This window comes from Malaclemys terrapin, chromosome 2 (assembly GCF_027887155.1).
Source record: "Malaclemys terrapin pileata isolate rMalTer1 chromosome 2, rMalTer1.hap1, whole genome shotgun sequence".
NCBI lineage: Eukaryota > Metazoa > Chordata > Testudines > Emydidae > Malaclemys > Malaclemys terrapin.
This window is the reverse complement of record NC_071506.1, coordinates 200,175,577-200,202,807: the sequence shown is the minus strand read 5'-3', so window position 1 is coordinate 200,202,807 and position 27,231 is coordinate 200,175,577. Positions and strand designations below refer to the sequence as shown.

General features: G+C 40.2%; 1 protein-coding gene across 1 annotated transcript in view; it reads left to right on the top strand.

The window, feature by feature from the left end:
• AVL9 (AVL9 cell migration associated) overlaps nucleotides 1–27,231 on the top strand; it is a 74,663-nt gene that overhangs the window by 16,551 nt on the left and 30,881 nt on the right. Inside the window, exons 2-8 of the mRNA XM_054019351.1 lie at nucleotides 7,768–7,888; nucleotides 14,303–14,388; nucleotides 20,275–20,346; nucleotides 22,691–22,780; nucleotides 23,357–23,423; nucleotides 24,431–24,471; nucleotides 25,669–25,707. Of these exons, the coding sequence (XP_053875326.1) occupies nucleotides 7,768–7,888; nucleotides 14,303–14,388; nucleotides 20,275–20,346; nucleotides 22,691–22,780; nucleotides 23,357–23,423; nucleotides 24,431–24,471; nucleotides 25,669–25,707 (516 nt within the window). The remainder of the gene's footprint in view (nucleotides 1–7,767; nucleotides 7,889–14,302; nucleotides 14,389–20,274; nucleotides 20,347–22,690; nucleotides 22,781–23,356; nucleotides 23,424–24,430; nucleotides 24,472–25,668; nucleotides 25,708–27,231) is intronic.

The window sequence follows — 27,231 nt, the reverse complement described above, 5'->3', positions numbered from 1 at the left end:
CTAGTCTTTAAGGAGTAGTGTGCAGGAAAAGGATCCTGAAGGACTCTTCCATTTCATTTACATTTTTTTTAACTAGTACTCTTTATGAAAGCAAAATGTTTGAATAACTGTAATTGAGAAATAGCAAAGAATATCCAAAACACTTAGTGAGAACATTTCTGAAGTCAAATATGAAGGTTTTGTTTGTAGGGTTTTGGGTTGGGAGTTTAAGAATATTTTAATTTAATTTATTTACACTAACAACAGTATCTGAATGTTATATTTTAATATAGGAAGTCAGATTTTTGAGGCAGACTCTAATGGACAAGTTGTAAATATCTATAGCAGGACAAATGGTGTCATTGTAACATATCTAAGTAGCTGTCCTATTTATAGTTTTGGTGGTGCAGGGTGGGGCATGATGATAAAAGGTATCCAGAGAAGATTATCAGCTGCTTTTAAAGTCTGAAAGGGAAACCAAAAGGAGTCTAAAGGGAGCGCAAAGTCAAATTTATTATCTATTAAAATGAAGGGAAAACTTTAATTTGACATTGTCTATATGTACCTGTCTAATAGAGTTAATGATATTTGTGATGTAGGTGTGTCATTGTTTTGTCTGTCAACTGTTTGAAGTTGTAAACATTGATTCTGTGGTTTGTTTTGCCAATACAATGGGAGGGAAATGTTAAAATAAAGCAAGAATTGTGCCCAAAGTGTTTATAGACACTAATGCTACCTGGGGCTTGTTTTTTCACCCTATTACGTATAACAATTTCAGCAAGTTTCAGAGTAGGAGCCGTGTTAGTCTGTATCCGCAAAAAGAACAGGAGTACTTGTGGCACCTTAGAGACTAACAAATTTATTAGAGCATAAGCTTTCGTGGACTACAGCCCACTTCTTCGGATGCATACCGAAGAAGTGGGCTGTAGTCCACGAAAGCTTATGCTCTAATAAATTTGTTAGTCTCTAAGGTGCCACAAGTACTCCTGTTCTAATTTCAGCAAGTGCTTCAGATTAATCCTTTAGGGGGTCTGGTTTTTCTTGATTCTACTACACGAGGACTAGCATATCAAGAAGAAAAAAGAATTTCCTTTAAAATTTCTGATTACAACAAAGTTTAGAACTGCTGCCTTGCATTCTGACTTGGACTAATCTACAATGGGATGGTCCCTCTAAACAGGAATAAAATGAGTCTTTTGCGCAGAGCTTCATTTCTTGACTTGAACTGTTTATCCTAGCTGTTGAGGCAGGGGGGAAAATTCAAAAGAACTTTTCCCAAAATAGAATAGGTTCACTTCATACAAATTAGAGTGATGGAACTTTGAGTGACTTGCAAAACCTTCTTGCTATATAATTTTATAAAATGAAACTGTAGTTCTAAGTGTTAATTAGAGATTCAGGGTGAAAGCTAGACCCATTGAAGTCAATAGCAAACTCCCATTGATTTCAGTGGGCCCAAGATTTCTCCCTCTATATTCTGAGGTGGGAGTTTCAAAAATGCCTAAGGGTGCATCCCCAACAGGAAGAAAGGTGTTTTACAGAACAGTTGTAATATATGCATAGAAGGTATTTGCCTCATTATCTCTCTTTGTTGTTGTTGCTCCTCATGATTAACTGACTTTATGAAAATTCTTTAATTTTCAGTTTCCTTGATTATCAGTGAATTAGTAATTGACATATGCTGTCAATTACTAATTCATTTATAAATAAGGAAACGGAGGATGGGGTTTGTATAATATGCACTTAGGCTTGTACAAAATCAATTAAATACAAATTATGGAGTTAAATACGCATTGTGCTCCCATCCACGTGGTCCAGACATCGACTTAACTACTCTCTGTCCAGAAAATGTCTTGGGGAACAGATACATCATAATTTGTAAAATCTATCTGTGCTTTAAAATGGATTAAATATACAAAAAAGACCATTTCATTTTTATAGCTGTTTTTTGTTCTGAGTGTAGCTTTTTACTGAAGTCTTATCATTTCATTCTATACAAAATTACACACAAATTGTTGAAAGAAGATTATTAAGGTTGCAGAGTCAAGCACTCAAAACTTAGGAAATTCATAATTCGGCCCCCTTGTGCATATGTAATATGATACAGTCTTTACTTACTTACTATTTGTTCCACAGACCCCTGCCTCATTCAATGCATAGGATGGAGGATGCTCACTTAATATCCTCATTGTTCAGTGTGTGGCCACACGCCTTATTTACTGCACATTGCTCAGACCCTGCTCTGAAGACAGAATTATTAATTTCCTCGTGGGCTTGACTGTGGTGCTCATCACAATAGTACCTGAGTGCTTCATAAACATACATTTAATTGAGCTTCACAAAATCCCTGTGAGAATAGGTGGTATTATCCCCATTTTACAGATGGCAGAACTGAGGCATAAAGAGATTAAAGTCAAAAGCTTCCACTGATTTTGGGTGTCCAGTCTGAGACTCCTATGAACTGATTTTTCAGACCACTTCGCATTATTTTCGTGTTCAAAGCACAGCTCCTATTGACTTGAGTTGCGGCTCTGAGTGCTCAGCACTTTAGCAAATCAGACCCCAGGATGTCAAGCTGGACACTCAGCAAATGAGGAACACACAATCTGTGGCCATCTGTGAAAAGTTAGGTGTAAGTGACGTGCCTAATGTCACACAGGAGTTCTGTGGCAGAAGTAGGAATAGAAGCCAATTTTTCTGGGGCAGCATTCAACTATGAGACCATCCTTTCTGTTTCTGCAGTTCTTACTCATTCACTACACACCCTCCGCCTTCTGTAACAAATGAGGCAGGGATCCTACACGCACCAGCCTCCTTTACTACAGAACCCTCATTTATCCCCAGAGCAGGTCCATCCAGGATACTGAATGAGGCATGGGTCTCTGTGATCATGTAACTAAAGACTGTCACAATCTGCCACATCTGGGAACTGAATTAAGGGGTGTCACGGGGAGCATAGGCTCCCGGCTCTTAGTTCTGGTGCCTGTTCCCGGACCAAACCTGAGCAGCTGCGAAACTGCCTGTTCCCAGACCAAAACTGAGCAGCCGTTACATGGGAAAAAACCCTTATGCCCCCATAGCCCTGAGCTGGAGCCTACTCAGCCTTTCAGTGGGAATGGCACATGCAGAGTCCGGTCACATACGGACACTGTGAAAGGCTTGAGAATGCTCAGCATGGACAGACTCTTTAGAGATCTAAGAAATTTCTCCTGAGCATGTGCAAACTGCAATTTTTCATGGGTTTACAATTTAGCCAAATTTGGGCAGATTTTCATGGGGATGGCAAAATGTACTTCCCTGGCACAAAAACCAACTCCCTTCTCCAAAGATAAAAGAGCTAGAGAAAAGATCACCAGATCAAAGAAAAGACTTTTTTTTAGCCTTTGTATTTTTCCTTAGCCTTATTCTTGGAAATGGCTGAAATTTTCTACCCCCTTCCCCCCCCTCCCCCAAAAAAACCCCAAATTATATACACACACACACCCCTCAGGCAGACATCTGGCATGAAAAATTCCAGCCCAAATAGATATATTTTGGCAAGCTGAATATAAGTAACTGAAAATAGAGTCTCATATTGGGAAGTGTTGGGCAATCTTATTAATGGGCCGTGCTACCAGCCCTGTGTTCAGTTAAACTACTAAAAATATTTTTTTTTTAATTATAATTGATATGTACATGGATTTTAAACTTCTGTTATGTAATTGTTAGATGGCACTAAAGTCAAAATATAAAATAACATAGATATTAAGGTGTGTCTTTAGATATTTAATAATCACTATGTACACATTAAGTTCTTTTGCATACAAATACCAATTTGAAATTTTACTCCAGTGACACATAGGCACCCAAAAAGTCTCTAATACATCACAGGTAGAATTTTAGACAGTCCATCTTTGTTTTTAAATTATCCATTTGTCCAGTTTTCTCTTTCTCTCCTTTTTATTTTGTCAGTAGTGTTTGAGGTTATTCCATTGTATAATTTACAAACAAACAATATAGTTTTAAAATTCTTCAGTTTGTTTTGAAATGAATAAGTCCCTCACTTATAAGCTAGCAGAGATACTGACTTCCATATCCTTACTATAGTATATTCCTTGCGACGAACAACGCTGTACAAACATTTGTGTATTAAAATTTATTTTTTGCATTTTCTATTTCAAAGGTTATATTGGGAAGGCGAACGACCATACTCCTCATTCTAGTAATATTTTTGTTAACAGTTACTATTTGCAGCCAGGATGTCTGAATTTTGGAACAGAATCAAATTATACATTCTAAATCCGTTTCTCCGTTGTAACTGCTCCAGCACTCTTTATGATGCTGTAATTTCATGGTCTATAACATGGAAGGTATATAATAGAATATGAGTTTTTACTGACAATCTATCAAATCGCAGACAATTGCTACTTCGTGGATACATTGTCTCATTCTATTATTCCTCTTTCATTTGGAAGCCAAATGCTTCTCCTGTTTATCTCGATTGCTGAGTTTGAACAAAACAAGCAATCTTTTATATATTTTCAGTGGAAAGGAATTTTAAATAGAATCCTGGAATACAATTGTCTTTAAATGAGTTGTTTTCTGTTACGTCTTTTTTTTTTCCCTCTCTCTCTCTCTCTCTCTCTCTCTTACATGTACTTTGAGAAGATTGTAGTGTTAAGTGCAGGGTGGCTGTGCCATAGGAAGCTTTGATGTTTCTCTGGCATGGCCTGGAGCTCTTCCTGCATATGATGGTGTGAGATACATTATGAATCAGGAATAAGCAAATTTGAAACCAACACTGCCATTTATGAGGCTGGTTTTTTTTTTTGCCCCATATAGATGTGTCGCACAACTCAACAGCGTCTGGAGTAAAGGTGACATAACAGAATTCCCATTTTATTTTCTTACTGATTTCTCCTATTCTTGATTCCCCGCCTCCCCTCCCACACCAGTATTATTATTGGGGTTTAAATTTGATTGTCCATGTACTATTGAAATTATTTCCTACATGATTTCTTTTGCATGCTCTTCTATGGAAGTTTACAATGTCTGAAAAATACTTTTACAAGTTTGGCAACTGATTGATCTTCATTAGAACATCTTCTAACAGAAATTATATTTTCTCCCTTAATAACCTCCGCTCTCTATACTGATTAATGAAGATTTGGCTAGAGCTCTCTCTCCCTCATTGTGACAAGTTAATTTAACTATTACATTTAACAATTTTTGTGGGATTTTTAAATTGGCAATATTAGATTGTCACATTTATTATACTGTTGAAGATAGTACCGATAATGTCAGTGACTCTGTAAGCAGAACCTCCATCTCACTCACTTTTTCAGCGATTGCTTGATTAGTCTGCACTACTGTTACTTTTCTAGAGTCTTGCATTTTAAGGGTCATCCTTTCTCTTTCATTGCAGACAAATTGATTTGTGCACTTGAATTGAAAAATCTCCTTCCCTCCACCCTCAAAACCATATAGTAGGTGTAGATTTTCAACCGCACAAAACAAGATGCTCTGTTCATTCTTTTACGTTCTATTTTAACTGTAACCAGTCAGGAAGAAGACCTAGGTGTCACGGGACAGCTTAATGAAAATATCTACTTGATGCATAGAAGTGATCAATAAAAAGTTAGGCTGCATAAAGAATGGGCTAGAAAGTACTGACTATATTATAATGCCATTATATAACTAAATGCTATGTTTTTCCCCTTGAATGTACTCTGTTCAATTCTAGCCAACCCTTCTCTAGAAATACATACCAAAAATACAGAAGGGGTCCAAAGGTGGGCTATACATGATTAGCTGTATAGTGAGACTTCATGTGAAGAGCGATTGAGAAGATTAGGATTCTTAACTAGAAAGACGATGAATAGGGGATACGATTGAGGTATTCAGAATAATGAATGAGATACCGAGAGTGAATCAGAAGTTCCCATTTATCTCTTCTCACAGTACAAGAACAAAAGGACTTCAAATGGAATTGAAAAGCAACACTTTTAAAACTGATAAAAATAAATACTCTTAGCACACAACTAACCTGTGGAACTTATTGCACTAAGAGATTACTGAAGGCAAGGTCTTAATAAGATTCAAAATAATACTTAGTTATAAATATAGATATAGTAGAACCTCAGACTTACGAACTGACCGGTCAACCACACACCTCATTTGGAATGGGAAGTACGCAATCAGGCAGCACCAGAGACCCCCCCCCCCCAAAAAAAAAGGCAAATACAGTACAGTGCTGTACTAAACCGAAACTACTAAAAATAAAGGGAAAGCAGGTGTGACATTGCTCTCTATATGATTTCATGAAAATATGCTAATAAGCGTAAATATAATATAACTGGAATATGCTTCATGCAAAAGGTCTCTTGTAAGGTATCATTACAAAGCTTATAATCTACTGAATGTGGTCATCCTATTTGTATAACTGTATCACTCTTGTATCTGAAACTAGAAATATGAAATATAATTCTAAGGTCCTATTGTAGTTATGCAAAGTGTGGGCTATTAATGGTGGTTTGGAATCCTGATGGCTCCCATTAACCAGGACAATTGACTGTAGATGGCTCTGTTTTATTTGTGAGTCTTCCTGTATACATGTGTGCTGGCAAGTGGGTAATGAAGTCTTACAGTGGCGTGTGATCATGTTACCTGAACTGGAATCCATTTTTAACCTGGTGCTTTTCCATTTAGAGGAGGTTGTGGGGACCCAGAGAGAGACAAAAGATTCCTGCCTTGTGCCAAAGATATATAAGTGGGTGGAACAGAACAAAGGGGCGGCCATCAGGAGAAATCCCCTAGCTACCACCTGAGCTGGAACAAGGGCTGTACTAGGGGAAAGGATTGTGCCCAGACTAGGAAGGCATCCAGTCTGTGAAAGAAACTTATTGAAACATCTCTGAGGGTGAGATTTTATCTGTATTCAGTTTTATTACAAACCTTACTGTACTAGGCTTAGACTTGGTGTTTTATTTTATTTTGCTTGGTAATTCACTTTGTTCTGTCTGTTATTACTTGGAACCACTTAAATCCTACTTTCTGTATTTAATAAAATCACTTTTACTTATTAATTATGTATTAATACCTGGGGGGGGGGGGCAAACAGCTGTGCATACCTCTCTATCAGTGTTATAGAGGGCAAACAATTTATGAGTTTACCCTGTATACGCTTTATACAGGGTACAATGGATTTATTTGGGGTTTGGACAGCATTGGGAGTTAGGCATCTGAGTGTTAAAGACAGGAACACTTCTTAAGCTGCTTTCAGTTAAATCTGCAGCCTTGGGGCATCTGGTTCAGACCCTGGGTCTGTGTTGGAGCAGACCGGTGTGTCTGGCTCAACAAGACAGGGTGCTGGAGTCCCAAGTTGTTAGGGAAAGCAGGGGCAGTAGTCTTGGCACATCAGTTGGCAGCCCCCTGGGGGTTTCTGTGATCCAACCCGTCACAGCAGGATTTTTCTTCTGCATAGTAAAGGTTCAAAAGCTGTATTAAATCAATGTTCAGTTGTAAACTTTTGAAAGAACAACAATTTGTTCAGAGTTACGAACAACCCCCATTCCCGTAACTCTGAGGTTTTACTGTAGTGAAATCATCCACAAGTAGATGGTATAAAGGATGTAGACCCTCATGCAGATTGTCCACAATGGAATTTCTTGCACCTTAAACTGAAGCCCTTGGTTCTAGCCTCCAGTGGAGATAGAATTCCAGACTTGAGGCACCACTGGACTGATCTGGTGTGGCAGTTTCTATGCATTTCTGTTTTTGGTAACATGGTCTTTTTTTTTTTTTCTTCAGGTTGAATTCTCCTATCCTCCCCTCATCCCAGGAGAAGGACATGACAGCCACAGTTTACCAGAAGAATGGAAATACTTGCCTTTCCTTGCCTTGCCAGATGGAGCTCACAACTATCAAGAAGGTAAGAAAGCAAACATGAGGTTACAGCATCTGAGTGAGGATCAGTGGCAGTAGCTGAAGACTGGGTCCTCCTGTGTGCTTCTACTAGGGGGGAAAGAATCCTGACACTTGAACTATTAATTAAGCAGGCTTCTGACTACTAAACTGCAAAATAAAGATTAATAGAATGCAGTTTAGTCCACCCCTGCGGAAATGGATTTTACAGAAATGGAATCTGTAAGAAGAAGCAACTTAAAATACTTGCGCTTTTAAACTGAACCCTCATCATGAGAATGCAGCAGCAGGAAATCTTCACTCAATACAGGGGGTTCCTTTAAAGGGTATAACCTCACTTGCCTATGGTTATAAAATAAAATAACCCACATGCCCCAAAACCTTCATTAAGGAAATCTGATCCTGTAAATATTTTTGGAGGTGGGAGAAAAAGTATTCAAAAGTATGTGAACAAAGCAGTCTGTTTTTGCTTAAATAGATCTGTGGTTCTCAAAATGTGTTCTACAGATCCTTATTGACAGTCTGCAGAAATCATATAGTGAGAACCAACCAATGAGAAGGGCAGGAGGACTTGCTATGAAGAGTAGTGACCTTCAGAATGAAAAGGTGGGAGAATAATTTTGCCATATTTAGGACTTAGCCAAGGCATAGCAGGCTATAGGTAAATATATCTATAGATAGTTTTGCTCTGTCTATAGATGGAAAAATGAAATATTTTATTTAAAATTTTTCACTTAATCTTGCTTTATGCTTCCTCCTCAAGAAGACCAGCTTTCTGAGAAACCAAGGATCAGTTTACACAAGTCCTGTTGTCTGGGACTTTCAGTTTCAAATTCTGAATCAGTATCAAAATAGCACTGTAGGTGCTGGAGAAAAAGGGATCACTTTAAAATGAACACTTGAAAATGTTTTACTTTTACAAGTAATGCCAAAGGGTCCTATAACTGAAAGATTAGAGGGAAAATATTTTTTTTTTCATTCCAGATTTTTTTCTTTGTGCATTTGTGACAGTACTTTTTATGTACTGTGGTACCTTTCATTATGTACTGTGGTGCCACGTACAGTCAATTTGTCTGTTTCTTCTTTGAGTGTTTGTTCATGTCCATTCCAATCAGGTGTGCGTACGCCACGTGCATGACAGCCAGAAGATTTTTCCCCAGCAGTATCCATAGGGTCGGCCTGGGCGCCCCCTGGAGCTGCGCCTTCATGGCACCCAATATAGGCCCTGCTGACCTGATCCCCCCTCAGTTCGTTCATACCACCGGTGACAGCTAGCTGGAACTTCCCTCACTCTTGCTATTGCAAGTGCCTTTAGCAGTATCCCATTGTCTGTTGCGGGGGAGGGATAGCTCAGTGGTTTGAGCATTGGCCTGCTAAACCCAGGGTTGTGAGTTCAATCCTTGATGGGGCCATTTAGGGATCTGGGGCAAAATCAGTGCTTGGTCCTGCTAGTGAAGGCAGGGGACTGGACTCAATGACCTTTCAAGGTCCCTTCCAGTTCTATGAGATAGGTATATCTCCATATATTTTATTATTATTATATAGTTAGATTATTTGTTAGTAGTGTTAGTAGTGTCTCTAAGTTTCTGTCTCTCCCCCCCGTTTCGTTCCCCAACACGGGGGCATGCCTTGGTCGCCGGGGTTCAAATTATGTGAAGTCTGTGGGAAAGTGATGCCAAAGAGTGACCCGCACACTTCTTGTTTGAAGTGCCTCGGCGAGAGTCACCCAAATGACAAGTGCCGCATTTGCAAGGGGTTTCGGCCGCGGACCCTTAAGGATTGCAAGCAGAGACTCAGAATTCTCCTCATGGAGGCAGCACTCCGTCTGCAGTCCAACCCTGGATCAGCGGAGCCCATGCCGAGCGCTGCCTCCTCTTTGCGCAGCGCACCGGTGCCAACGGCACGTGAGCCAACACCAAGAAAGGTGGCTAAGAACTCCCGGCACCGACACGGCGTCAAACATAAGACTTCTGGCAGGCACTGATCTTCGTCCCCGGTGCCTGAGAAGAAAAAGAAGCAGGAGAGGGGACGCTCTCCCCCTCCTAAGCCTAAGGAGCCAGTGGCAGGGAGGCCTCAGCCCATCCAGCCTGCTTCAGGCCTGGTGCCTCCTAGGGGCTTGTCGACCCCTGCCCTGCAAGAGGTCCAATCGAGTCCGGCCCATTACCATTCTCCAGACTGTCATGACCGGGACATTGAATTCCCTTCCACTACAGAGACTTTGAGGCAGTGCAGAACCTTATTTGCCTAGGCCCATCCTAGACCTGCGAGAGCTCAACAAGTTCATGAAGAAGCTTAAGTTCCGCATAGTCTCTTTGGCCTCCATCAGCCCCTCATTGGATCGAGGAGACTGGTATGCCACCCTTGAAGGACGCATAATTTCACATAGCAATAATTCTGTCCCACAGAAAATACCTCAGGTTTGTGTTGAACAACACCCACTACCAGTTCACAGTCCTTCCATTCGGCCTGGCAGCGGCACCTCAAGTGTTCACCAAATGCATGGCAGTCGTGGCTGCATTCCTGCGCAGGTGGCACGTACAGGTGTTCCAGTACCTCGACGACTGGCTCATCAGGGGCAGCTCCAGGTCTCAAGGGGAGGCACAAGTCGACTTCATAAGAATGACGTTCGACAAACTGGGCCTCCTTCTGAACTAGGGGAAATCAAAGTTGTCCCTGGTTCAGCGGATAGAGTTTATAGGGGCAGTACTGGACTTGACACAAGCCAGGGCATACCTCCCAAAAGCAAGGCTTCCGTCCCTCGGCAACATCGTATGAAGTCTCAGGCAGTTCCCCACCATCACAGGAAGGAATTGCCTGAAACTCCTGGGACACCTGACAGCTTGTATTTACGTAGTATAGCATGCCAGATTCAGACTTCGACCTCTTCAGTCGTGGCTAGTGTTAGTGTATCGGCCAGTCTGGGACAGCTTGGATCATAACCCTGCTTCGCCTGGTACTCGACTCCCTCCTGTGGTGGCTTGACCAATAGGTAGTATGTGCAGGGGTCCCCTTCACCAGCCCCCAGCCATCCCTCTCACTAGTGATGGATGTGTCAGCCTTGGGCTGGGGAGCACATCTGGAAGACCTCAGGCCACAAGGTTTCTGGTCTCAGGCAGAACTCGCTCTCCACATCAGTGTCAGAGAGCTTACACATGACAGACTTTCTGAGCCCACTTGACAGAGAGATGTATATCAGATATGACAGACTACACCACGGTGATATTTTATATCAACAAACAGTGGGGTGCATGCTTCTCTCCCCTGTGCTATGGGACTTCTGTGTAGACCATTCGATACATCTGCAAGCATCGTACCTCCCTGGAATACAGAATAAGTTGGCGGACTATCTCAGCAGGTCACTCCATGGCCACAAATGTTCCCTTTGCCCAGACGTTGCAAACGCAATCTTCCATTAATGGGGTTTTCCCCAGATAGACCAGTTCGCCACGTGACGCAACAGGAAGTGCCAGCAGTTTTTCTCCCTCCTGAATCACAGCCCGGGCTCCATTGCGGTCGCGTTTCGCCTCCCCATGGGGAGGCTATCTTCTCTACATGTTTCCACCTATCCCTTTCATTCACAAGGTGCTCCTCAAGATATGGAGGGAACAAGCTTCGGTGATATTGATAGCCCCAGCCTGGCCTCGCCAGCACTGGTACACATCACTCCTGGAAATGTCCGTGGAAGCTCCAGTCACCTTGCTGCTCTTCCCAGACTTACTAACTCAGGATCACGGTCGGCTTCAGCATCCAAACTTCAAGTCTCTGCATCTCATGGAAGCTCCATGTCTGAACCCGATGGAGCTCTCTTGCTCGGACCCGGTTAGACAAGTCCTCCTTGGCAGTAGAAAGCCCTCCACCAGGGCTACCTACCTTGCTGCGCTGACCAGATTGAAAATCTCTTCCACTTGGCATCATTCATCCCCGACACTCATCTCTGTGCCACTTAGACTATTTTCTCCATTTCAAGCATTAGGGGCTGTCCATGTCGTTAATAAGGGTTCACTTGGCTGCCATCTCTACCTTCCATCCAGGCTCAGAGGGCTGGTCAGTCTTCGCCAGCCCTATGGTCAACCGTTTCCTCAAGGTCTCGACAGGTTATATACGGAAGTCAGGCAGCTGGTCCCAGCCTGGGACCTCAACCTGGTCATTTCCAGACTGACGGCACCGCCTTTTGAACTGCTAGCGGTGTGCTCCCTGCTCTACCTCTCGTACAGCTTTCCTCCCGAAGGTTGTCTCCCAGTTTCACATCAACCAGGACATCTTCCTCCAGTGTTCTGTCCTAAGCCGCACTCAAGTGGCAGGGAGCAGAGGCTTCACTCTTTGGATGTCCACAGAGCACTTGCCTTTTATATCGAAAGAACATAACCATTCCAGAAGCCCATTCAACTGTTTGTGACTGTGGCGGACAGAAGGGTCTTCCAATCTCTTCCCAACAAATTTCGTTGGGGATCACATCCTGCATTCGACAGTGCTACAACCTGGCACGGGTGCCAGCCCCTCCAATCACTGCACACTCCACCAGGGCACAGGCTTCTTCAGCAGCTTTCCTGGCTCAGGTTCCTACCCAGGAAATATGCAGGGCAGCAACATGGTCCTCCATACACATTTTCGCCGCACATTATGCGATTACCTAGCACACCAGAGACGACGCAGCCTTTGGTAGAGTGGTACTCCAATAGGTGGACAACTCTGACCCTGCCTCCTGAACTTGGGCTTGTGATTCACCTGATTGGAATTGACATGAACAAGCACTTGAAGAAGAAAAACAGTTAGTCACTTTCTCGTAACTGTTCTTTGAGATGTGGTGTTCATGTCCATTCCAATACCCTCCCTCCTACCCCTCTGTCGGAGTACCCGTCAAGAAGGAACTGAGGTGGGGTTGGGTCGGCAAGGCCCTATATTGGGCGCTATGAAGTTGCAACTCCAGGGGGCACCCAGGCCAACCCTACAGATACTGCTAGGGGGAAAATCTTCCAGCTTTCGTGCACACAGTGCACGCACCCCTGATTGGAATGGACATGAACAACAGATCTTGAAGAACAAAACTTACGAGAAGGTGAGAAACCGTTTTTTCTCTGCACAGCAACAGGGGAGAAGAAAACTTTTTAAAAGAAGAAATTGTAAAATCACAAAAATACCCTGATACTACTTTTAATTAGGGTTTTGTTATGTTTCTAATTCAAATTGCATCTGACCCTCTAAATTTTAGAGGTATTTCATCTGGAATTGATAACAAAAGTATAGGAGTTGTATCAAAAGAATTTATCTTTGCATCAGTAAAAGGCCACTCCTTGACTCTGTGTTGGGTCCTGACTTGGTTTCATTTCTGTATAATTAAATATCATATGATCTACTGAGTGCATTCTAAAGCAGGAAGTAGGACCAGGTGAGTGAAGTTGTTTCTACATTGGCTCAGTGCCACAGCCCTATGTATGAAAGCTAAATAGTTGACTTTCTGTCATTTCATTACCACAGCAACAGGTCATTAGTGCATATTTTGAAGTGAGAGAGATTGCTTCAAAGCTAGTATAGCAACAAAGCAACTAAACCTGTTAGGTATATATCCTTGGGTTTTTATGACCAGAAACCAGAAAGATTTAAGTTGGAATTACCAAATGTATTTCAAAACAAGATTACCGTAAATTTACTATAACATATTGGGCCTGGTTTTCCTGTGCAGGTTATGAATACTTCACAGTGTAGGAGTTACTAGTGTCCAGTGAAATAGGGAATTAGGCTACTTGTTTATTGGCTTGGAGAGACATTTATTAAAAATTCTACTAAACCCTTAGCCAATCTCTTTAGAATGCAGTGAAATCTGTAAAAAGGACTGACCGTTTTTAGTACCTAACTCCTTTCCTCAAGAGACTACTCCATATTTTTAAGTACAGTTCTGTTTCATTTCATTATTATAAAGTCAGTAACCAATTTTAGTCACTCTCAAGACAGGGTTCACTTCATAGTGAAATGTTGTGAACTGCAAAACAGAATTCTTCTAACGAGTGCTTTGCCTTTGCTATATCTATAAATTAGCAATTAACAGTTAGTGGCAGTAATATATCTGTCTGTTTGCATAATTATTAAACACTGTCTAGCTTTGAAGTAAACCCTGCAGCTTTAATGAAAAGCTCTTTTTTTAGTACCCTTTGTCATGTCATAGCATAAATATTGCTTATTTGGCACCTTTGCACAGAGAGAAAGTGAATTGTTTACTAGTTACTGGAACAGTTTAGTCAGATTTAGACACAAAGACTTCAGCGCTACTTACAAAAGGGTAGAGCTGGTAAGAAAGTGCAATTTCTTCAGTAAGGCTTTTGTAAATGAGAGTAACGTTGAAAAAGATGACTACAGAGCTGAAAATACAAAATGTTGATGTATCGTTCTGTTGGTGACTGATGAAGCTTTTTTTCTCCTTTCTTAGATACTGTGTTTTTCCACTTGCCCCCAAGATGTGGAGATCGAACCACAATATATGGTGTCTCATGCTATAGGCAGATTGAAGCCAAGGTAATTTATAGTTGCAAATATACAAGAGTAAAATTGTAGGTTTGATACAGAAATGAATGGGTGAAATTCTATGACCTGCATTATACAAGAGATCAACCCTATCTGATCAAAATGGTCTCTCTGGCCTTAAAACCTATGAATCTGCAGAGTAGGCACCTTTAGAGCTGAAGAAGTCTCTTTTCTTTCATGACCAGGAACATTGTGGTTCATGTCAGTCTCCTTACACGTCCCATTATATGTTTTGGTTACAGCGAATCTACCAGGCAAGAGCTCCCAGAAGCTGAAGTAGGCTGGAAGAATCTGTCAGGCTAGCTAAGAATTTATATTGCCAGGGAAGTGGAACTCCTTGCTGAAAGCAGATTTAAATTATTCCAGTAACAGCCCTTAAAAAGATCTTTGGGTACCTCTATTGTCTATTGCACAGACACACAAATTCTTCCTTCATGTATCTCCTTTATTTCCAGAAAAGATATTGGTCTCCTTTGAAAAAAGTAAATTTTCAAGGTGGATCAAAATTCTCTTTTGCACTGGTTTTCCATTAAATGTAGTTCTCTATTGTCCAGACCAGTTACATTTTCAGGGAAATATTTTGGGGCTATAAGGGCTGAAAGGGGGTTGTAGTGTGTATTGTCCCACTCTTTGAGGAAATTGTCTTGTACTTGATCTGATATATTATATTGTGCCCATCACTTTTTAAAATCTTGGCACAATTCACAATGTTTGTAGTTATAATTACTCTCTAATGTTATTACAGACTTATTTTAAAATATGTATAATAACCTTTCCAATGACATGCAACAACCTTGAATGTCTAATAGTTTTTAGAAGGAGTTCTGGATAACTTTTATGTTCAGAAGTCTTAAATGACATGCTGTGTACTTTATTTATATTGTTCCCCAATCACATTTGGATTACTTTTAAAGTCTGTTTATTAATTCTTGTTTGAATCAACTTTACAATATTAAATGCATAATTGCAATTCTATTATTATTATTTTTGTATTGACTCTGGTTTATTCAGTATTTGTGCAATAGGCAATTATTGTGGTATCCTGTGGTTAAAGTCTCTCTGTATTTAACTGTATAGTTGTTTTAACTTAGTTTTATTATACTGCTGATTACAGTTTCTGCTGTTTACTAACCATTAAGAGGGTAAATAGATTTTAAATTGAACTGTTTTGGAACAAGTGGAATATAAAGCAATATGTGTTTTATGTAGCAACAACTTCAGCATTCTGCCCAATCTGGCTTTTTGAAAGATATGTGGGCTGTAATCCACATTCTTGTTGTTTTGTACAATATAAGAGAATCATTTGGCTATATGGTTTCTGCCTCTACCCTTTCTAGCCCTGCTGATAAATGTTAGAACTATTTGTTCTAGCTGAGAGAGCAGCTGACTCCACAGGTGTTGCCACTTCCACTTACATCTGGCTAGAAGAAAATGCCCAAGCATGAAACACTCTTTCCAGACCAAAGCTTTTCAACTGGTCCCTTTGTATAGGTATTGTGTCAGAGAAGGAGGAGGGAGAGGTTGTGGCCTTTTGCTTGTCAAATCACCCTGAGCTAAACATACCTGTTTCTTCCCCATCCCACTGCCTTCTATTTATGCTGGTGCCTTTTAAACAGTCTTCAGTACCAAAGACTGTGCATATCATCTCAGTGTAATACTCTGCAAACTAGGCAAATGTGGTCTAGATAAAATTACTATAAAGTTGTTGCATAATTGGTTGAAAACTTATACTCAGTAGTTTTCAGTGGTTCACTGTCAAACTGAGAGGGCATATCTAGTGGAGCTCCATAGGGATCTGTCATGAGTCCAGTACTATTTAATATTTTCATTAATGACTTGGATAATGGAATGGAGACTCTGCTTATAAAATTTTCAGATGACACCAAGCTGGAAGGGGTGCAAGCACTTTGAGGATAGGATTAGAATTCAAAATGACTTTGATAAATTGAAGAATTGGTCTGAAATCAACAAGATAAAATTCAATAAAGGCAAATGCAAAGTATACATTTAGAAAGTAAAAATCAAATGCACAACTATAAAATGGAGAATAAACTGGCTAGGAACTACTCTCCCAGTAAAGAATCTGGGGTTATAGTGGATCACAAATAGAATATGTGACAACATTGTGATGCAGTTGTGAAAAAAGGCAAATGTCATTCTGGGATGTATTATCAGGAGTGTCATATGTAAGACATAGGAGATAATTGTTCCAATCTGCTCTGCACTGGCGAGGCCAGGGCTGCAGTATTGTGTCCAGTTTTGGGCACCACGTGCTAGGAAACATGTGGACAAATTGGAGAGAGTCCAGAAGTGAGCAACAAAAAATGATAAAAAGATTTAAAAAAAACTTACATGTATAAAGATTAAAACAACCTGTGTGTGTTTAGTCTTGAGAAAAGAAGACTGAGGGGGACGGTCTGATAACCGTCATCAAATATGTTAAGAGCTGTTACAGTGATCAATTGTCTCCCTGTCCATTAGAGGTAGGACAAGAAGCAATAGGCTTAATCTGCAGCAAGGGAGATTTAGGTTAGATTTTAGAAAAAAACTTTCTAATTATAAGGGTTACCAAAGGAGGCTGTGGAATCCCCATCTTTGGAGGATTTTAAGAACAAGTTTGACAAACATCTGTCAGAGGTTGTCTAGGTATACGTAGTCCTGCCTCAGCATGGGGGAGTGCAGGTGGACTAGATGGCTTCTTGAGGTCCCTTTCAGCTTAACATTTCTATGATTCTATTTGCAACTACTGTCTGCACAGTGAGTTAAGAACACAACTGTGACCAATTGTTCTGACTATTTGTAGTGTTGTAAAGCATATTGCCTTAAGGTCTGATACTGCACCATTGAAGTCAATTGAAGTTTCAGTGACAGCAACATGGGGGGGCCATAGACAACAATGAGTTAGGCCGAGTGGTGTGCTGTCTATGTATGCAGCACATGCATTGCATGCCTCAGAATTCACAAAAAATGTTTTATTCTACAAGCATGTGAAAGCCTTGCATGTAATTAATCTGTTCATGTCGGCTGTTGTCTTGTTTTGCTGGCAAGGCGTGCAGTGCTCCAAGTTACATCACATTGCCTAGGCAACATTACTGTAGGCAGATGACTTCCTGACCAGCTGTGCACTGGAAAAAGTAGCTCAGGCATGAAAGTGTAGAATTGAGTCGTCTGTGATTGAACAGAGCTAGCAATGTCAACTCCTCATCAGGATGGAAAGTTTCGTGCCAAATTTGTTCACTAATTCATTTAGTGCAAGAGACTATAACAGAAACAGACATTATAAATAATGGAAGCCCAAACCAAAATTGTAATTAGTGATCTGAAACTGTGGGCTGGTCTACACTGGGGGGGGGATCAATCCAAGATCGATTCAAGTCGAAGTATCTTGAATCAAATTACCTGGGGTCCACACGGCGCGGTATCGACGGCCGCAGCTCCCCCGTTGACTGCGCTACCGCCGCTCGCTCTGCTGGAGTTCCGGAGTCAACGTTGAGCGCGTTCAGGGATCGATATATCGCGTCTTGTTAAGACGCGATATATCGATCGCAGATAAATCGATTGCTACCCGCCGATACGGCGGGTAGTGAAGACATACCCTGTATTTCAGTGAAGCTGTGTACAAATGTGAATGGATCTGTGAGTGTGTGAAAACAAACAAGCTATACTACTGACCCTGTCTACTTTTCATCAATGAAAAGAATGTATGGAATAAGGCAGGATACAATGACCTAAAGAACCATTATAAAGCTTGTGGTTGTCATTAGTAGCCAGCAACACCTAGCAGGCTGTATACAGTTACGAACATTTGGACAAGCTTGCACTGATCTTCAGTTAGATAAGCTATGGAGAAGTGCTGTGAGACAACACAATAAAAAGACTGTCAGAATCAGGCTCTTTGCAAAGACTAATTTATGTTTTATTTAATCTCAGAGAACAAGAGCTGGTGTTTTGTAGGGATAACTAAATGGATGACTCCCTGAATCGGGGCAATTATGTAGAAACCTTAGAATTAGTCAGGGAATTTGATCCTTTAATCAAGCAGCATTTGGGAATCATCTACTTTATTTTCTGGAACATCAAACAATTCAAAATAACCTCATCAAAGCAGTAAGTAATATCCAACTTAATGCCATTGCCAAAGAAATTGAGGAAACACCATTTGTTGCTATTTTACTTGATGGAACGTCAGATAGTCCCAATGAGTCCAGCTTTTGACTGTACTGCATTATGTGACCAAGAATGGTGATATTGAACACTTTGTTGCTCTTAATGACATTAGTAACAATCGAACTGCAGCTGACCTTTGCCAGCATGTTGAAACTGTGTGCCAGAAGTTTAAATTTGTTGACAAGGTTTGTAGCTCAGACATACGGCAGTGCAGCAGTAATGGCAGGCAACATAGGTAGGCCTCAGAAACATGTTCATGAAAAGTTTCTCTGTGCACTTTTTGTTCATTGCTATGTCCGTGTTTTAAATCTTGTCCTCAATTTTGCAGCAAACAGTAGCAGACTGATTTTCTTCAAAAACGTTGAAGGAATCTCTGTGGCTTTTTTTTTCCCCTCTCAATCTTCAAAGGACTGAACTTCTTGGAAGCCTAGTTAAACAGAGACAGCCTTCTGTTTGTACCACAAGGTGGAATTTTCATTCAAGGCTTGTACAAATTGTAAAATGAGCAGAGAAGCTCTGACTGAACTCTTCAAAAGTGTGGTGCAGAATCCAGTAGCTTGGGATGCTCAGTCTTTTCACTCAGCCATGGGTTTGCTGACTGTGGTTGATAATTTTCAGTTTGTGTTTCTCCTTTGCCTCTACAATAACATGTTTGAAGTGACAGAAGTGATGTTTCATGTTCTTCAAACCAAGATGTATGATATTGAGTTTTGTATTCAGCAGTCTTCTGAGACATTAGAGCAAATTAGTCGAAAGCAACAAATTTTTGACGAGTTTTGGAAAGAGGTGTCGGAGTTAGGTGTATGTGAACATTGAAGGGAAAAAAGAGCAAGTGAAGGCCAAGCAACGTATAAACGTCTCTCCTTTGAGGTTATTGACAATGTCAGAGAATAGTTATTGTACAATTTGAAAGTGTAGAGAAACTTTAATTTGTACAATTGCTGAATCCAAAACAATTAAAGGAATTCCAGACACATTTTCTGGTTAATGCTCTTGAATCTCTGGAAGAAGCATCTTATCCAAATATTTTTGACATTAGTAGATTGCATTCCAAGCTGTGTGCTGTGGACAAATGATAACAGTGGCAAGAGAAAAGTGACTTGTATAGAACTATTCATGTGCTTGATTTACAAACTTGCTTCTCTAAAGTCAACAAATTGGCTACCTTAATTCTGATTATTCCCTACTCTGCAGCCACAGTGGAAAGATCTTTTTTCAACTTTAAAGCGCATTTAGACATTTACACGCAACACCCAGAGTAGCAAACACCTGTCCAGCTTGGTTTCACTGACCATCGAAAAGGAACTGCTTAGGTACTTGTGCAGCTTACCAGATTTTTATGACTTTGTCACTGAGGAGTTTCTTACAAAAGATAGAAGAACGGATTTTTAATTTCAGTAGAAATGTTAGGTAATCGTGTATTAGTATAGTCTCAGGTTTCATTATATTTGGCTTACTAGTATTTGGCAAAAAATGTATTTGGTTTATTAATCACAGTCTGTACATTAGAAAAAAATCTTTTTATCTGTCATCTAAAAAGTTGTTGCATACCTTATTAAAAATGTCATTTGCATACCACTGGGTAGGCCAATTCTCAAATAGCACATTCTGGGTTTTGTTTTGATCAGTGGTGGTTTTCTGGTAACTGGCTTTAAAAATAATTTTTAAAATACATACAATATTTTTACATATAATACTTTTTTTTCTTAGGCACTGAAAGTGCGGCACGCAGATGTCACCCGAGAAACGGTACAGAAAAGTGTCTGTGTTCTAAGTCAGCTGGTAAGAGAGCAACTAACAAAGACAAACTTTTTTTTTAAAGAATACACACAGAAAACTGGTTTGACAAATTTTTGTTTGGAAACTTTCATTATTTTAAATGTTCTTTGTTAGAAACACTTTAAAATGTAACAAAATGAGCATTGAAATCACAGGTGTGTTAGAAGGCCAAGGTACTCAAATGTTGTTATAATTCTTCAACTGGAGAGACAAGGTGAGTGAGGTAATATCTTTTGTTGGACCAACTTCTGTTGGTGAGGGAGACAAGCTTTTGAGCCACAAAGAGCTCTTCTTCAGGTTTGGGAAAGGTACTCCCAGCTTTTGCTGTGACACTAGGAGTTCCTTCTCCAGACCTGAAGAAGAGCTCTGTGTGGCTTGTCTCTATCACCAACACAAGTCAGTTCAATAAAAAATATTATCTCACCTACCTGTCTCTCCAATATCCTGGGACTGACAGGACTACAACTACATTGCATGGAAAAATGCATGTACTTTATTGTGAGTCTTGATATGATCTATTTGCATTTTTAATAATTGTTCCAAGAAGCCTATCAGTAATTGTATATTCCATTCAGTGTATGTATCCATGCTAGCTTTAGTGTTGCTACTATGGCTAAAAATAGTGAAACCATGATAGCACAGGTTTCAGTGCAGGCTGTACGAGCATGCTGGGGACCCTGGGTATGTACTTACCTTGCTAGCCCATGCCACTGTGTCTTCACTGCTAGCTAGATTTAAGATAGCATGGGATGCCAGCCCCTGCTGCAACCATACCTCCAACTGAAGTGTAGATATATCCATGGTGATACACTATAAAATTACTAGTAAGTTATCAGATAATGAAAAACCTAGCAATGGACAACTGTGAAATGAAGCTTTTTTCTAGCGGTTAGTGTAGTATGTTATAGATTCATAGATTATAGGACTGGAAGGGACCTCGAGAGGTCATCGAGTCCAGTCCCCTGCCCGCATGGCAGGACCAAATACTGTCTAGACCATCCCTGATAGACATTTATCTAACCTACTCTTAAATATCTCCAGAGACGGAGATTCCACAACCTCCCTAGGCAATTTGTTCCAGTGTTTAACCACCCTGACAGTTAGGAACTTTTTCCTAATGTCCAACCTAGACCTCCCTTGCTGCAGTTTAAACCCATTGTTTCTGGTTCTATCCTTAGAGGCTAAGGTGAACAAGTTCTCTCCCTCCTCCTTATGACACCCTTTTAGATACCTGAAAACTGCTATCATGTCCCCTCTCAGTCTTCTCTTTTCCAAACTAAACAAACCCAGTTCTTTCAGCCTTCCTTCATAGGTCATGTTCTCAAGACCTTTAATCATTCTTGTTGCTCTTCTTTGGACCCTTTCCAATTTCTCCACATCTTTTTTAAAATGTGGCGCCCAGAACTGGACACAATACTCCAGCTGAGGCCTAACCAGAGCAGAGTAGAGCGGAAGAATGACTTCTCGTGTCTTGCTCACAACACACCTGTTAATGCATCCCAGAATCATGTTTGCTTTTTTTGCAACAGCATCACACTGTTGACTCATATTTAGCTTGTGGTCCACTATAACCCCTAGATCCCTTTCTGCCATACTCCTTCCTAGACAGTCTTTTCCCATTCTGTATGTGTGAAATTGATTTTTCCTTCCTAAGTGGAGCACTTTGCATTTGTCTTTGTTAAACTTCATCCTGTTTAACTCAGACCATTTCTCCAATTTGTCCAGATCATTTTGAATTATGACCCTGTCCTCCAAAGTAGTTGCAATCCCTCCCAGTTTGGTATCATCCGCAAACTTAATAAGCGTACTTTATGCCAATATCTAAGTCGTTGATGAAGATATTGAACAGAGCCGGTCCATATTGAACAGAGCCGGTCATATTATGTGAAATATGATGTGTCTTCAGAATATATTGGGTGTACCTCTCAGTTGTCTGGGGGTCTATGTTGCAATGCAGGCTGCTTTTTACAGTCAGACTATGCAACTACACTTTACAGGCAGAGAAAATAATTCTTTATTGAGAGATGAATTCAACTGCATGAGCAAGATGAAGCAGGAAAGTTCCCGCTTATTCTATCCCCACAACACTACTGGCAGGATATTGAGTGATGTGCACTATCTGCCAATGAAACACAAGATAAAATTGTTACCTAATTAAAATTCACAGTGAGGGCTTTTGTCTTTAAAAATTACACTTCCATCTAGTGGGGTATCGATCTGTATTAGAATACAAGGACAGTTGGGGGGTATGGAGGAAGGACACTGGAACTGGAAACCAGCAACAAATGTACTTTTTTCATCTGCCTTTCATTTATGACATAACATGTCCATTTCTCTGTCTCACAAGCCTTTGTATGGATTACTTCAAGCAAAGCTACAGCTCATTACTCATGCTTATTTTGAAGAAAAAGACTTCTCACAAATTTCAATTCTTAAGGTAACTTTTCAGTATATACTAATACAGTATAATGCCCCATGTGTATGACCATAGATTTTAAGTTATAAACATTCTTTATCAGAGGGGTAGCCATGTTAGTCTGGATCTGTGAAAAGCAACAGAGAGTCCTGTGGCACCTTTAAGACTAACAAATATATTGGAGCATAAGCTTTCATGGGTGAATGCCCACTTCGTAGTGGGTATTCACCCACGAAAGCTTATGCTCCAATACATCTGTTAAACATTCTTTAATCAATGTATTCTTGTATGTATTGCATTTTCATAGGTGATACTTCTATTCAGCTATTTTAAATAATTACATGAAATAATATATTATCCTAATATGAATCTGAGAAAGGAACAGATTTCTGATTAGTGAAATATCTAGGAACAATATCTTCAATGACACCCTTAAAGTAACACCCCAGTTATAAGTAAAAATGTTCTTTTGTCTGTCCATCTCTTCGAAACAAATTATTTTATTTATTCTGGTCCCTTCGGTAGCTCTTTAGAACAGGTGTTACTAATCAGATGTGGTATTCATATGCCATTAATATTTTTATTTAACTTTTACAGGAACTTTATGAGCATATGAATAGCTCTTTGGGAGGAACTACACTGGAGGGGTCACAAGTTTATCTTGGTAAGGGACGTTTTTACAAGCAATAATATATAATGTTATATCAGCCAAATCATTCCCTCTGAACTAGTTTGTTTATGTGCATTAAAATTTAGCACCACAGGTTTTGTGCCTGCATGGGACTTTATTATTTTCCCTCTCATTTATGGAATTAAATAATTTTCAGGTAACTACCCTTTATCTGTTTTTCCATAATGTGGATCTCATTTTAGCTTGTAATCCATGATACTTCAATCATGCCTCTTGATATGATATACATTTAGTGCAGTGTTTCCCAAACTTGGGACGCCGCTTGCTGGAAGTGGCGGCCAGTACGTCCCTCGGCCCGCGCCGCTTCCCGCAGCTCCCATTGGCCTGGAGCAGTGAACCGCGGCCAGTGGGAGCTGCGATTGGCCGGACCTGCGGACGCAGCAGGTAAACAAACTGGCTGGGCCCGCCATGGGCTTTCCCTACACAAGCGGCGTCCCAAGTTTGGGAAACACTGATTTAGTGAGTGAGCTGTTCAGCTCCTTCTGAAAACTATGCTTTTTTGAAAATTTTAATTGTGGGGGAAATTTTCAGTGGCATAAATGGCAGTTAGGAATCCAGTTCCTTTTGACTTCCAAAGGGAGTTGAGCACCTAACTGCCCTTTATGCCTTTATCTCCCCCTACATCCTTTGCTCCACGTACCATAGGAAGAATTGTGATCTAGAAAGAGAACTAAAAGTCGTTGTTTAATCAAATGCTCCCATAGGGAAATGCTTTAGCCAGCTGGCTTCAGTATGAAAGTAAATAGCCATCTTCTGGAATGCAGAGTCTCCATCTTACTTTCAACTCTCATTCTTAGAAGGAAGAGAAAATGGTTTGAATTCTTTTAATGAAATCACCAGCATGTTTTCCATGAGAATGGGAAATCATCGTGTGTCACTTTAGCTTATGTAATTTGGCCAATAGAAAAATGGGGGACAGGAAGAAAGGAGTTGATACCCCTTGCAAAGCTTCACTAATGGATTTGTTCTCAACGTTGTAGGTCTGTCTCCCCGAGATCTTGTCCTTCAGTTTAGACACAAGGTACGCTTTCTTCATGTGGCTAATAAAGTACAGCAGCAGCATGCTTTTTTACATGGTAAAAATGTAGGTTGCATGATGAGCAACTGACAGCTAAGCAAGTGCACACATACACTTCTTCATATTTTAAGGTCCAGACTCTCTGCTGTACCTAGGGGGTGCTGCTAAGGAGCTGGATACAGCCTCCTGGGACTTTCTGGCCTCAGATGCAGGTTGGTGCAACCTGGGGGTTGTTGTTTGAGGGACCATATACCATCTGGAGATATGTTCCAGCCACTCACCCTTCCTGCCACCACACACTACCCATATTTCCTTGCCAGGAGTTGTGGGGAGGGGAGATGTAGCAACCTGCTCTGTTGGCTCTACCCTTGTTAGGGATTCCCTCTCCCTCCCCTACTAGAAGTATCTCCAGTAGGCAGGTTTCAAGTACTCTTCACTTCCTTTATGCATATATCACAAAAAAACCCACAACCCACATACACCAAGGAGTAGGAGATGGTTCTACCCCGCTTAAACCTGTTATCTCAGTGGTTAGAGGACTTACGTAGGATGTGGGAGACTCAGGTTCAAATCCCCACTCTGTCTGATAGGAGCAGGGTCTTGAACCTGACTCTCCCACATCTTGGGTAGGTGCCCCAACTGCTGGATTATAGAGTCATTCTCATTCTCTCTATGGCTGAATGAATATTTTGTTGTTTTATGCAAAGTGGAACAACTTCAGTAGTAGAGATTGAGAGAAACTTGCCTCAGAATACACCATAGTGCAGTGGTTAGAGCACTCCCTCAGGAACTGAAGACCTGGGTTTATGTCCCTGTTCCTCTAAGGCAGAGTGGGGATTTAAGATCAGGCCTTTCACCTCCTGGGTAAGTGCCCTAAACACTGGGCTATTGTATAAATTGTGGGGATTAGGAATGCTTAGAGCAGTGGTGGGCAACCTGCAGGCTGCGTGTGGCCCATCAGGGTAATCTGATTACGGGTTGCGAGACATTTTGCTGACATTGACCATCTGCAGGCACGGCTCCCTGCAGCTCCCAGTGGCCGCGGTTTGACGTTCCCGGCCAATGAAATAGCTAAGGGAAACATCTTTAATGAAAGACGAATTTACGTATATTACACACATGTACACACATGTAAATGTGTGGGCTTTTTTCCTGTTTGTTAGTCACCCACCATGTTAATTTTCCCTTCTTATTTTGCAGATCTTAATTCTTTTTAAATTGATTCTTCTAGAGAAAAAGGTAGGGTCTGTGGGATGAAGGAGAGGATTGAAATGGAGATGTAATTGTTTATATGACTCTATAGAGTGTATGTTAGTGAAAGATAAATGCTACACTAAATATGTCTGAAGTAAAACCCAATGCTCAAGTATATTTACATGCAGATATAAATAAAACTGGAAAACTTTATCCCCTTGATTAACTGCTCTGTGTGTGTTGGTGTATAAATTCTGCTCACAAACTGTCAATAATGGAAAAAATTAGTAGTTACTCTAGAGCAAAGGCAAGTAAAATTTGGTAAACTTGGGCAGGGAAATTTTCATAAGTTTTTAAGGGATGGAAGTACATATCATGAAAAGCCACTGTGAGAATTGGTACAAATGATAATGAGAAATGGTCAACTGCATAAGGAAATGGATGGGAAATATCAGGACCTAAATAGTGCACTCACCATTGTAGAGTGAAAATTCTTAGTACATAAGGTCCAGCAAAAAAGAACTTCATTTAAACATAAAATAGATAGTAATAAAAATACCAAAGGAAGCAAGCTTTAGATTTTTTCAAGTTTTAGATTTTTGTGAATTGTATGGATACTTATCTGAAATATATATTTAGTATCCAAGGTCATGTCTCTCTAGTCATGTTAACTTTGAGTCACAGTAAATAAAAATAAAAATAAATATTAAAATAAGTAAGTCGACCTAGTTTAAATCCACAGAGAAGTGTAAGTCTTAATTATATTTTTCTTCAGGCTGTCTTACTGCCTAAAAGAAGTGCTGTCTTGGCCATTTAAGAGGACTCTGGAACATGTACACACAGATAAGAAATAGAAACAAAAGAGTACCAATTTGTAAATTCAAATGTTGGGTCGAGATCTTTCAGTAAAGTGGCTGAATATCAGCTCACAAATACTTGAAATACAAATACACAAATACATCAGCTCACAGGCATCTTTTTTTCCTACAATGTTTATTTTCATGTTAAAAGTCAAAATCTTACTTTGCTCCCCCAGTGAACAAGCTAAATTATAAGTTCATCTCCTTGATAGAAATGACTTGAAGTTGCTTTTATAGGACAACTATAAAAAAAATCGTTCATTGAAGGGCAGGAAGTAATATCAACAAATCAGACATGAGCAGTTTTTATCAAGGTTGCACAAAAGAAATCAGAAGTCAAGAAATACATATATTATGACTGCATGCACAACCTTAACTCTGCCCTATATGCATTGTGATAGCTTATAATTACTCAAATATAATACATTTTTCTACATCCTCAAGCCTTTTCTGTATTAGAAGAGTGTGCTATTTTGTCTAAATCAATTAACAAAATTGATCTGGTCAAATCAGCTCAAATCTCTAATGTAGATACACTTAAACCAGTTTAACCCTTGCTTATATAGATTTTTGCTTCAGTTGGTAACTTAATGGATAAAACTGGTTTAAGTGTCTGTTTTTGGGCTTTGCCACCGTTTTAACTAGATACTTTTTCTACAACCTTAAATTACTTAAAATATATTTTGGAAAACACGATAGCGTCATTAGA